The sequence below is a fragment of the Salvelinus fontinalis genome, chromosome 36 (assembly GCF_029448725.1).
Source record: "Salvelinus fontinalis isolate EN_2023a chromosome 36, ASM2944872v1, whole genome shotgun sequence".
NCBI lineage: Eukaryota > Metazoa > Chordata > Actinopteri > Salmoniformes > Salmonidae > Salvelinus > Salvelinus fontinalis.
In genome coordinates this window covers 3,103,424-3,115,528 of record NC_074700.1, presented here as the reverse complement: position 1 = coordinate 3,115,528, position 12,105 = coordinate 3,103,424, and the positions used below count along the sequence as shown (strand labels likewise).

The following is a 12,105-nucleotide window of genomic DNA, read 5'->3' as shown; positions in this document are numbered from 1 at the left end:
GTAATTAAGTTATGTTACAGAATAGCACCCAAACAGAACCGGACCCCTGCTCATCAAGTCACAAGTTATCTACACTCAGGCATGCACACGTAGTGCATTGGATTCATGTAACAAAAGTAGAAAATGTGATGATTGTGACTTTGTATTTCTTTACTTTGTCTAGATATGATTTTTAACTCAAACAAGCTCATTCACCAACATTAGCTGTTTTGCTACTACAATGTTGTCGCACTTCCTGTGTAAGTCTCAGGTGGCTGGGTATGGGGGGTCACTTGCAGGTTACCCATGACAAATTAAACATGGCGACTTAATTACCGACTGTCACTTCTGGTAATCATGACCACACTAACGAGTCACTCACTCCTCTTCTCTCTATCCCTATTTTTCTCTCACTCACCCTCCATGTCTCTCTTTTTTCTCTCTAAACAAATCCCCGCATCACTTTTTCTCTATACTTCTTCCTCCATATCCTTCTCTCTCTTCTTCAACCACCACCTCTGTAATGCATCTGTGTGTAGCTGGTGAGATAAGTCAAGCGCAGGACAGCAGATATGAGTAATGTGTCACGCCCTGGCCTTAGTATTATTTGTTTTCTTTATTATTTTAGTTAGGTCAGGGTGTGACATGGGGTATGTGTGTGTTTGGGGTATTATATGGTAGAGGGGGTGTTGGTGGTAGTGTATGGGTTTGTGTTGAGTGTATGTATCTAGCTGTGTCTATGGTTGTGTGGAGTTTTCTAGGAAAGTCTATGGTTGCCTGAATGGGTTCTCAATTAGAGACAGCTGGTTTCGGTTGTCTCTAATTGGGAACCATATTTAAGGCGATCATAGGCTTTAGCTGTTTGTGGGTCATTGTATATGTCGTATGTAAGTAGTTTGTGTGTGCACTTGCGTTTTAAGTTTCACGATCGTTTGTTGTTTTTGTTAGTTTGTATAAGTGTTACGTGTTCATCTTCGTCGTTGTAATAAAAAGAAGATGTATTCATATCATGTTGCGCCTTGGTCCTCTCTTTCACGTCAACACGATCGTGACATAATGAAAGCAATTTTACTCAATAATATAACAATACATGTCGTAAAAATACAAGGCCACAAATACGGACCGCAATACAAATAAACAATTACTCACAAAACAAACATGGGGAACAGAGGGTTAAATAATGAACATGTAATTGGGGAATTGAAACCAGGTGTGTAAGACAAAGACAAAACAAATGGAAAATGAAAAGTGGATCGGCGATGGCTAGAAGGCCCGTGACGTCGACCGCCGAAAGCCGCCCGAACAAGGAGAGGGAGCGACTTCGGTGGAAGTCGTGACACCCTCTCTCTTTCTTTCTCTCCCTCCATCCATCTATTTCTTTCTCTCCATCCATCTCCCTCTCTTCCCTTCCTCGCCGCTTGGCTGCAATAACACTATGGGGCCCCATAGTTTATCTTTACTCCCCACAGAGTCAAGCCTAGGCTCTATTACCAGCCACGGTTCACGGCTAGCGGGTCACCGCCATTTGCCGTTGGCGTATTATGATGAAGTTACATACAGCATGTTTTCAACCCTTCCTCTATCCATCTGTCCCCCCTCTTTCCCCCCACTCCCCCCTTTGTTTGTCCACGAGCCCCAGATAAGCCTAATTGGGAATTCAGTCATGTGGAGCTAGAAGTTGGTTCATGACAAAGTCTTATTAAGGGATGACAGCGGGTATATAAGACATAGAATTGTAATGTAGTGTTAATAACATGGAAGGAGGGAGAAGGAAACATTGTGTATTTCATACGTCTATCACATGTGCCTTATTGACTCTAACAAGCATGGCGTGTGGTAGTCAGAAAGATTTGGAGGTTTATCATAGCAGTATAACAGCAGATGTTCAAGGTAACACACCGATAAACAGACAGACAGACAGACACACACACACACACACACACATACGGGTTAAGTAACATTCCTAAAAGAACGATTCGTTCCTATTGATTGGTGTTGGTGGTACCACTAAGAATACAGAACAGGAACATATTCACGTGTAGACAATCTGCTATTCATTCATTCCGTGTTTGACTGAGATAAAAACATAGATCAAAATCAGGGACAAATCAACCATTCCCGACAACCATTCAGCTCTTTCAGTTAGGGACTTAAAATCTGTGAAGGTCACACATTATTGACGTGAACTGCACAACAAAACATCTTTCTTTTTGGCTCCAGTAAAGCATGTACCAGTTGGCTGATATGTGTTTTGACTTTAGTGTTAGGAACTAGTTTGGGAGCCTGAGCCGGGCCACCACAGCCCCCACAGTCTGACCACAGTATCTCCCTGTGGCTCAATCGTTTTGTTGAGTGTGTTCATTCGGCTTGAATGACTGAGGCATTCAATCACCCGTGGCTGTCATGACCGGCTTTCAATCACTCGTACAGGCAGAGAGGCGGTCAGAGACCCCATAGTGATAGCCAGGACCTGCGTCTGGAAGAGATAAAAAGGCTAACGCTAACTAGAAATGAAAGCCATGCATTCGAAGCTCAACCCCCCTCAAGCAAGCCTTACACAGCATGGGGTGCAGTATGCATGTGTCCATTCATCCATCCATATCTGTGTGTGTGTGTGTGTGTGTGTGTGTGTGTGTGTGTGTGTGTGTGTGTGTGTGTGTGTGTGTGTGTGTGTGTGTGTGTGTGTGTGTGTGTGTGTGTGTGTGTGTGTGTGTGTGTGTGTGTGTGTGTGTGTGTGTGTGTGTGTGTGTGTGTGTGTGTATGTGTTTGTGGGAATACGATGTGTGGCCCAGTCATCATTAAGCTAGGGGGGACGTGAACGTGGGGGAGCTGGCGTGGTGATAGAGGGGTCAGGGTAGAGTGAGAGGGAATAGGGTGTCATTCCACCGCTCTAGGTCAGGGTTAGTGACAGCCAGCGTTCATTCAAATTGGCCAACCGGCAGCGAGAGGTCTTGACCTCATGCCACATGACCCGAGGAGGGAAGCCGTTTCCTCCGTCTCACCCACTGTCTGTTTCTCTAACGCCGCGGCGGTGTGATATATCTCTCGCCATCACACAAACAGGACCCCGAAGTCAGAACGGCGGGAAGAAAGAAGGGATGAAGGGAAGGAGGGTGGCGAGCCCCAGGGGAATTCTGCTTTATTTTCCCCTGGCTCTCTGCACTTATGACACTGCTAGACAGATCCCTTTACGCCCTGGACCCTGGGAGGGAGCGAGGAAGCGAGGAAGATTGGTTCTGGCACTCAGAAACCAAACATGATTTCACATGGCGTGCCGGGACAAGTCGTTTTTCTTTTTCTTCATCTCAGGCGCTGCTGCCGCACAGTAGGAAGAAAAGTGGTTTGGAAATTCTATTTATTCGTTTAGAGGAGATAGAATGAATGGAAACGTTGGGTTCTTTTAAAATCTCATCAAACCCTCTGGCTGTTGCAGTGTGTGTGTGTGTGTGTTTATGTGTGTTTATGTGTGTGTTTGTTTGTTTGTTTATTTGTTTGTTTGTTTGTTTGTTTGTGTGTGTGTGTGTGTGTGTGTGTGTGTGTGTGTGTGTGTGTGTGTGTGTGTGTGTGTGTGTGTGTGTGTGTGTGTGTGTGTGTGTGTGTGTGTGTGTGTGTGTGTGTGTGTGTGTGTGTGTGTGTGCGCACACCCTATTTTGTTCCCGAAAATGTTTTTACATTTTTGTTTTCGGGAAAGATGGTGTCACGATGGTGTCACCAGGACTCAATTTTCCTCTGCTTTCTTTGCCCAAATGTTTCTCTCCCCCCCATCTCACAATCACCTCTTATTTAGTAACAATCAACTTCATGTAATTCCTCAGAAAAATACATTTCCATAGAGTATAGCACTCCGGTCATCTAATCCATGGATGAAGTTTCCTTCGTTCGTTTGCAGTTTAAACCACCACATTCAAGCATTGGGACTTTAGATTGCTGGCATGCACGACCCAACATTGTTCCTTTGGGAACGAAGCGAGGAGAGCCGGACTAGGTTTTGATATCTAAACATAATTTAGAGCATTATTGCTGTGAAAGAAATAGGACCCCATTCTGGGCCTTTAATTATGTAACAAATGTTTGACTATTCAAGTGAAATTCCTATGAATATTAATTTCAATTCATTTGTTGAGTGTTGATTGTAATTACATGGAAACATGATTTACTGCCAAGATTGCTGCTGCATTAGCCAGGGATAGAAAAAAAAACTGGGTAAATAAATAAATGAACATTTTAACATGCAGAGAGAGGGAGCACAAAATCCCATAATGGATTACGGGATTTTTTTCAGTATATATAAAAAAAATGTCTCAAGTCTCTCCTTGGCTGAGATTCAGAGGTGCTTGAAACAATAATTGTCTAGCGATTACATAATAACAAAGGGGATGTCATTTATGTGGTGACCACCACTTGTACATAACGAGGAGTGTGTGCGCGTTTAACACATTTCGATGGAGTTGCCAGAATGATCTTTGTCCGCAACGGTGACCAATTCCAGGGTTAGGTACCACAGTGTACATTAATGTTGCAATTGATAATAATGATCTGTGAAAACTGATGTCAGTCTGTCAAGACAGAGGAAAAATTAAAAGAGCAGTGATAGATAAATTGAGGCTTGCCCTGTTTAATATTCTTATGAGAAACGAGGGAGGACGGGGGGAGAGGAGGGAGGAGAGGAGGGGAAGAGGACCAAGGGGTGATAGGGGAGATGCCAAGCTAGAGTGGAGCTGTGACTGTGTATCGTATTAATGAATCACATTAGCCATTTGTTATGCCATTCATTTTGATAATGACCAAACTAGCTGTTCATTTGTTGCCTCCCTCTGTTGTTCTCTCTCTCATGACACACATACACACACACATATACACGCGCACACAACCGAGACGAAAGCGATGTGCACCTACTGTGCTGGACAGTGATTTCTAGTACACCCTCTCCTGCTGCCTCATCAGTTGTTCCCGCAGAGCTTTTCTGTGTGGAGAGAAAGGCCTCAGCATTAATGACCTGTCCACTCACTGCTTAGTTCACAGACAGCACTCGATAATGTGTCTGCCGCAACCACCACTGTCTTACTCAGCCTTGTTCTATGTGTTAAATACACATTTGTGTGTATGTCCTTCCTTACATGCCTTTTGCGCTAGTGTTAGCTCACACCTCCCGTAGGGAGGCTGTTCACTCACCTTGTCCTCTTTCAGTATGGGAAGTAGAAGTGAAAGAGGCTACAGCGTCCTTCACTCCTCCTTAGCCATATTTATCACAGAATCAGCTAGCGAGCTGGCCATACTCACTCCCTGTGGGTTTTCAGATGCTCTCAGAGTGAAAGCGTCCCTATGTACTCCATACACAGGTCTTTCATAAGGCGTTTGTGCCTGGTCTTTCTTTATGAAAGGATGTTATTGAATAGGCATACTATGCGTTCCTCTGTGTTAGCCAAACTGACATGTTGTTTGTGTGTGGACAGGCTTTAGGCTACCAGACCCTTTGCAAGCAAACTACTGGAGTTTGCAGCAGTTTGCTTTATACCAAACTGCTCTAGTCAGAGAAATTGACACCGCCACTTGGACTTGCAGTGCACCAACGTCTATCAACTCCCTAAGTTATAGCCCCTTAAGATTCCCCCCTACCCTCTCTCCCCTGTTGTATAGTATACAGTGCCTTCAGAAGGTATTCACACCTCTTGACTTTTTCCACATTTTGTTGTGGTACAGCCTGATTTTAAAGTTGATTAAATTGAGATTTTGCGTCACTGGCCCCATACGCCATAATGTCAAACGTGGAATTTTTTTACAAATTAATAAAAAATGAAAAGCTGAAATGTCTTGAGTCAATAAGTATTCTAACCGCTTTGTTATGGCAAGGCTAAATAAGTTCAGGAGTGTTAGCAGTTGATGTTATTCTTTAATAACACAGACCCCAAAGCAAACCAGGGGGAGGAAAACAGGTGTATTCGAAGACGATAAATCATAGATGTTACGCTGAGAGGTGGATGGTAGATGGTCGTTCCTTCCCTGTCCTCAGTTCTCTCTCCACAGAACAAAGGGACAGCATGTCGTTTTATAACCCAGCCCTATCCTGTGGTTGACCAATTAGAATTCCTTGCAATAAAACTGGGCCAATGGCCAAAAGCCAAATAACAAGTATCCTATTTCAGACTCAATACATAGACACATTCCTCCCATGTCTCTGCATTAATCCCCTATTACAGAAAAAAACACTATTTCCATTCATCGTTAGTACTCTATTGACTTTTTGTCCTCTGTCGTAGCGTCGTGTATTTATCTTCGAAACATTCTTATAGGAGTAAACGCTTGCTTAACAAGTCACCAAAGTTGTGTGGACTAATAGTATTAAACATGACATCCCTGTACCCCACACGTACAATGATATGTAAGGTTCCTCAGCCTAGCAGTGAATTTCAAACACAGATTCAACCAAAAAGGCCAGGGAGATTTTCCAATGCCTCACAAAGAAGCACCTATTAGTAGATGGGTAAAAATAAAAATAAATCTGACATAGAATATCCCTTTGAGCATGGTGAGGTTATTAATTACAGTCACTACAAAGTCACTACAAAGATACAGGCATCCTTCCTTACTCAGTTGCCAGAGAGGAAGGAAACTGCTCAGGGATTTCACCATGAGAACAATGGTGATTTTAAAACAGTTATAGAGTTTAATGGCTGTGATAGCAGAAAACTGAGGATGTAGTTACTTTAAAGTGATAACGCCAGAGAAGCCGGTGTTTGGAGGATATATTAGCACGGGTGTTGTTAGGACCGAGACAAAGTCTTGGACCGGCAAACCGTGCCAATATATCCTCCAAACATCGGCTTCGAGGGCATTATCACTTTTATAACGGGTTACCAACATATTCAAATAATGATTGACACATTTTCATTAATTAACATTGTTATTTTGATGAATTTATTCATACCATTTCATCCTTCCACAAGATATAGTCCCGATACAAATCTAGGGTTGCGACCCAAGCCAGAAGGTCGTTCATTCAATATCGGTTCGGTTGCCAGAGACTCGATCCAGTCGTTCAGTCTTTTTGTTCTGTATCTATGGACGCGAACCAGTCTTTCGTTCTAAATGTTCCAAAGCCATACTGGCTGGCAACATTCTTATCCCATTCTTAACATTCTTATTGTTTCCATTGAACTTGGCAAACAAATAAAGGCATTTTAATTAATTATATGAAGCGTGGTGCTCTTTTCTTTTTGATGACCAATTTACCCCTTTTACCAAAGTGCACCTTCTGTCTACCAAAATCTACTAACAGCACCTTCCCTTCCTTTTTAACTCTCCATATTTTCAAGCACAGTGGTGACTGCGTCATGTTATGAGTATGCTTGTAATTGTTAACCTGTCTAGGATCAGCGTGGCGCTAGCGGCACACCCCCCCCCCCCCCCACTGAAAAACCAGTGCCGCGAAATTCAAAAAAAATATTTTTTTTAAATATTTAACTTTCACACATTAAAGTCCAATACAGCTAATGAAAGACACAGATCTTGTGAATCCAGTCAACATTTCCGATTTTTAAAATGTTTTACAGGGAAGACACAATATGTAAAGATGTACATCTATTACCTAAAAACACATTAGCATAATCCACCATCTTTTATTTGTCCACCAACACCAGTAGCCATCACCAATTCGGCTAAACTAAGATATTTATAGCCCCTAACCAACAAAAAAACTCATTAGATGACAGTCTGATAACATATTTATGGTATGGGATAGGTTTTGTTAGAAAAAAGTGCATATTTCAGGTAGATGGCATAGTTTACAATTGCACCCACCGTCACAAATGGACTAGAATAATTACAATGAGCAACGTGTTTACCTAACTACTAATCATCAAACATTTCGTAAAAATACACAGCATACACGAATCGAAAGACACAGATCCTGTGAATACAGACAATATTTCAGATTTTCTAAGTGTCTTACAGCGAAAACACAATAAATCGTTATATTAGCTTAGCACATAGCAATTAGCAGCCCAGCATTGATTCTAGCCAAAGTGAGCGATAAAAGTCAACATCGCCAAAAGATATTAATTTTTTCACTAACCTTCTCAGAATTCTTCCGATGACACTCCTGTAACATCACATTACAACATGCATATACAGTTTGATCGAAAATGTTTATATTTAGCCACCAAAATCATGGTTAGACAATGTGAAATGTAGACAAGCTGGTAAAGAAAAAGTCCTTGCGTCACTTAGACAGTGATCTACTCTTATACATAAATACTCATAAACGTGACTAAAAAATATAGGGTGGACAGGGATTGATAGACAATTTAATTCTTAATACAATTGCGTTATTACATTTTTTAATTTATCCTTACTTTTCAATACAGTTTGCGCCAAGCGAAGCTACGTCAAAAAACATGGCGTCCTAAGCCACTAAAATGTTTCGACAGAAACACGATTTATCATAATAAAAATGTCCTACCTTGAGCTGTTCTTCCATCAGTATCTTGGGCAAAGGATCCTTTCTTGGGAGAAATCGTCTTTTGGTGGAAAGCTGTCCTCTTGCCATGTGGAAATGTCAACTGCGTTCGGGATGAACTGAAAAGCGTGCCCAACTTTTCACATCGTTGCAAAAATAAATGTCCCAAAATCGCACTAAACGGATATAAATTGCTATAAAACGCTTTAAATTAACTACCTTATGATGTTTTTAACTCCTATAACGAGTGAAAAGATGACCGGAGAAATATAACAGGCTAAACTAACGCTTGGAACAGGTGCGCGCCGGTGTCCTCTAGGCTCATGACGCAGCTCCAAAAGAATGACTAGCTTCAGGGTTTTTTCATTTGTAGGGCCTGTGAACGCGCAATCGACCCCATTGGAATCGTCATCACGTAAAGGCATCCAGGGGAAGACGTAAGAAGTGTCCGTATAGTCATAGCAATGACAGTGCCCTTTTAACTGACTTCAGAAGAGTGGCCAACATTTCTCAAATCTGACTCCATGTCAGGGAAATTGCTGTAGAATGGGCTCTGTTCCACTTAGAGACAAAATTTCAACTCCTATAGAAACTATAGACTGTTTTCTATCCAATAATAATAATAATATGCATATTGTACGATCAAGGATTTTGTGGGAAGCCGTTTAAAAAATTAGCCAAATTAGCATAAATAGTCTAAACAGCGCCCCCATCCCCATTAAGCACTGGGGAGTTTTCAGGATTAAAAAGAAACAGAATGGAGGATAGAGGATAACCTGGTTCCGTCTGCTTTCCACCAGACACTGGGAGAAAAATTTACCTTTCAGCAGAACGATAACCTAAGACACAAGGCCAAATATGCACTGGAGTTACTTATCAAGACGACATTTAATGTTCCTGAGTGGCCTAGTTACAGTTAAATCGGCTTAAAAATCTATGGCAATACGTGAAAATGGCTGTCAAGCAATGAGCAACAACCAACTTAGAAAATATTGTACCATCCAGGTGTGCAAAGCTTTTAGGGATTTACCCAGAAAGACTCACAGCTGTAATCGCTGCCAAAGGTGACTCAAGGGGTGTGAATTCTTATATATATTATATAGATCTTTCTGTATTTCACTTTAAATTTGCAAAAATGGCTAAAAATACGTTTTTACATGATGGGGTAGTACATTTTATCCATTTGAATTCAGGCTGTAACACAAGAAAATGTGGATTAAGTCAAGGGGTATGACTATTTTCTGAAGGCACATATCCCCTGGGATTACCTCATTTATACTCAAACTGTAACCCCTAAACTCTTTAAACTTAACCCCTGTCCCCTGTCCCACAAATCCCCCTTCCACCGGGCGTTCCTCCCACCTATAGTCCAGCTAGTGACCCCCACGCCGTCTCGTTCTCTCTTGTAGCCGTTCCGCCGAGTGACCTTCTCGGTGGTGAGCCAGCCCCAAGACCCCCACCAGCAGGGATCGCTGCAGAGCTGCTACGACAGCGGGCTGGAGGAGTCGGAGACGCCCAGCAGCAAGGGCTCTTCGGGGGGCCCAAGGCTGGGTGCGCTGCCCCTGCCCGAGGACAGCTACGAGAGGACCACGCCGGATGGCAGTGTCGGTGAGGCAGAGCATATGGAAAATGGTAGGGGCAAACACTAAAGAGCAGATATAAAGCGCATAACACATTGACACGCATATTCCACATAGAGTATATAGGTGAACACCAAGGTAGATACATGCAGATGTTTCATTTTGTAGGTGTGGCTGGTGTGTAGAGCAAGCAGATGGCTGTGTGCTTTATGGGTGTGTGGTTGATTTTGAAGGTTGATTTTGAAGCAGGAAGGTGAGGTGCGGATCGTTAGGGGGGGCGTTGGATGTGTCCTCTGGATATGAATACTGCATATAGAGCAGGCTGAATTGAATCGGAATTTAATTTGAGACCATGCATGCATTCATCAGGTGAATATAATCTGAAGCATCTCACAGGCAAGTTAGTGAATGCGTTTTGCTCTAGCCTTTGATGTGCTCTCCTCGTCTCGTTCTGAAAGACCTCTGCTAATTTGATCAGAGCAGTTTTAGTAGATGTATTAGCCTTATTCATTTTCCCTATTAGATCAAGGCCTTGGAAGTTCCTCTTCCTTTGAGCGACGGTATGTAATTTGGACCGCATCCCTTTTCAATTGCCCGTTGAATTTAATTGGGATTTAAAATATCTACCCGACATGATTGATTTTCTACATGATCTTTATTTGGTTTTTGCTCCGATTTAACTTAACTTTGTGAAGGCCAAACTAAAAACACTCACTTCCCATTGTATACATCTGAGGCATTGAGTTGGATTCTAGAACAAGCTAACTGCAATACAGATATTCAAGGATACATGTTGGTTCACTGCCCGACGGTGGTTTATTTGTCTATAATCAGTGGTTTGCAGGTGGAGCTGATTCGCTTGTAACACACTGAAGATTGCAACAGGATGGAGGATACCCTAATTAAGATGGAGAAATGAAAGAAGTTATTGCATTGTACGAACTCGTGCTAGCCTAAGTTCCTCCTCAGACTCTGGTGCTATGGTCATTGAGTAGACACTTTTTTTCCAAAGAGACTTACAGTTTACACATGTACTCAGTGTTATGTAACCTGTGCTGGAATCAAAACCACAACTCTGGTTTTGCAAGACAAGCAGCGGTTATTTTTTATATAGCCGTTGCTGTATCAGTGGTGCTAGCTGATGTATTCTGTGGTATTGGTATAACCAGCAAGGTTTTAGGGGTTAGGGTAATGGACCCACTAATAGTCTGGTTTAGATCTATCAAGCTGTGACCGTCTTAAGACTGTAAGCCTGAGCACGGCGGTTTTACGAGTGGCTGAGGATGAGAATATTCAAATTGTATAAGTCTGCTGTGATTTTCTTGTGCAACGTTGCAAGGCATTTTGCCCCACAGTTTATCTGAAGGCAAGTCAAACCTTGTGATTTATGATTGCAAGGGCATATATGTAGTCCAAATGAAGTCCACCTGGAATTCATTTTGTGAATCACACGTTGACTTGCTTTTCATAATTCATTATCTAACATTTCTGCAACGACAATACGAAACAATCATTTGACCAACAGGTTGTGAATCTCTCTGGCTGTGAAATGAACCTGCAGACAGAGATACCAACAGACAGACAGATCCAGACGGGCAGACATACAGATCAAATGTTGCACACAAGAGTGCCGAAATGATCTTTTTAACTTTGCGATTTGCTGAGAACATTAAAGCTACTTAATGCAGATTAAAAGCGCTTTGGATGTCAGATTGCTCAGGCCTACTCAGTGTGGGCTGGGGTCTGCCCTCGGGGTATTTAAGACCTCGCATTGAGAACAATGGCTGCCCATTACGGACCAAATTATCCTCAATTAAAGGCTGGTTTCAATTTGGTCTGCGCTTAAAGTAATTGCAATGAAGGAATCAATATGAGACAAGCAGATTAGATTCAAACGGGGGATCTGCCTACCAATCAAACCACGGAGGTAAAATACAGAAAGAAAAAAAAACACAGTAAAAAATATTGACATGAAAGTGGAGGCTGCTGCCTTTCTATTGCCCTACCGCTCTTTCTGGGAAATAAAGGTAAACCACGGCAAGGTTGAAGAATAACTTTGTATGGAATAAGAACATTTGCCATGCTGGTTCA

General features: G+C 42.2%; 1 protein-coding gene across 6 annotated transcripts in view; it reads left to right on the top strand.

Moving 5' to 3' along the window:
* pcdh7b (protocadherin 7b) overlaps positions 1 to 12,105 on the top strand; it is a 213,459-nt gene that overhangs the window by 91,105 nt on the left and 110,249 nt on the right. For 2 of the 6 annotated variants that reach the window (XM_055900391.1, XM_055900394.1), the window contains one exon: positions 9,844 to 10,066. The exons of 2 other annotated variants lie outside the window; for them this stretch is intronic. In XM_055900391.1, coding sequence (XP_055756366.1) covers positions 9,844 to 10,066 — 223 coding nt within the window. The remainder of the gene's footprint in view (positions 1 to 9,843; positions 10,067 to 12,105) is intronic. 2 more of the 6 variants (XM_055900392.1, XM_055900395.1) reach the window with 1 other exon arrangement.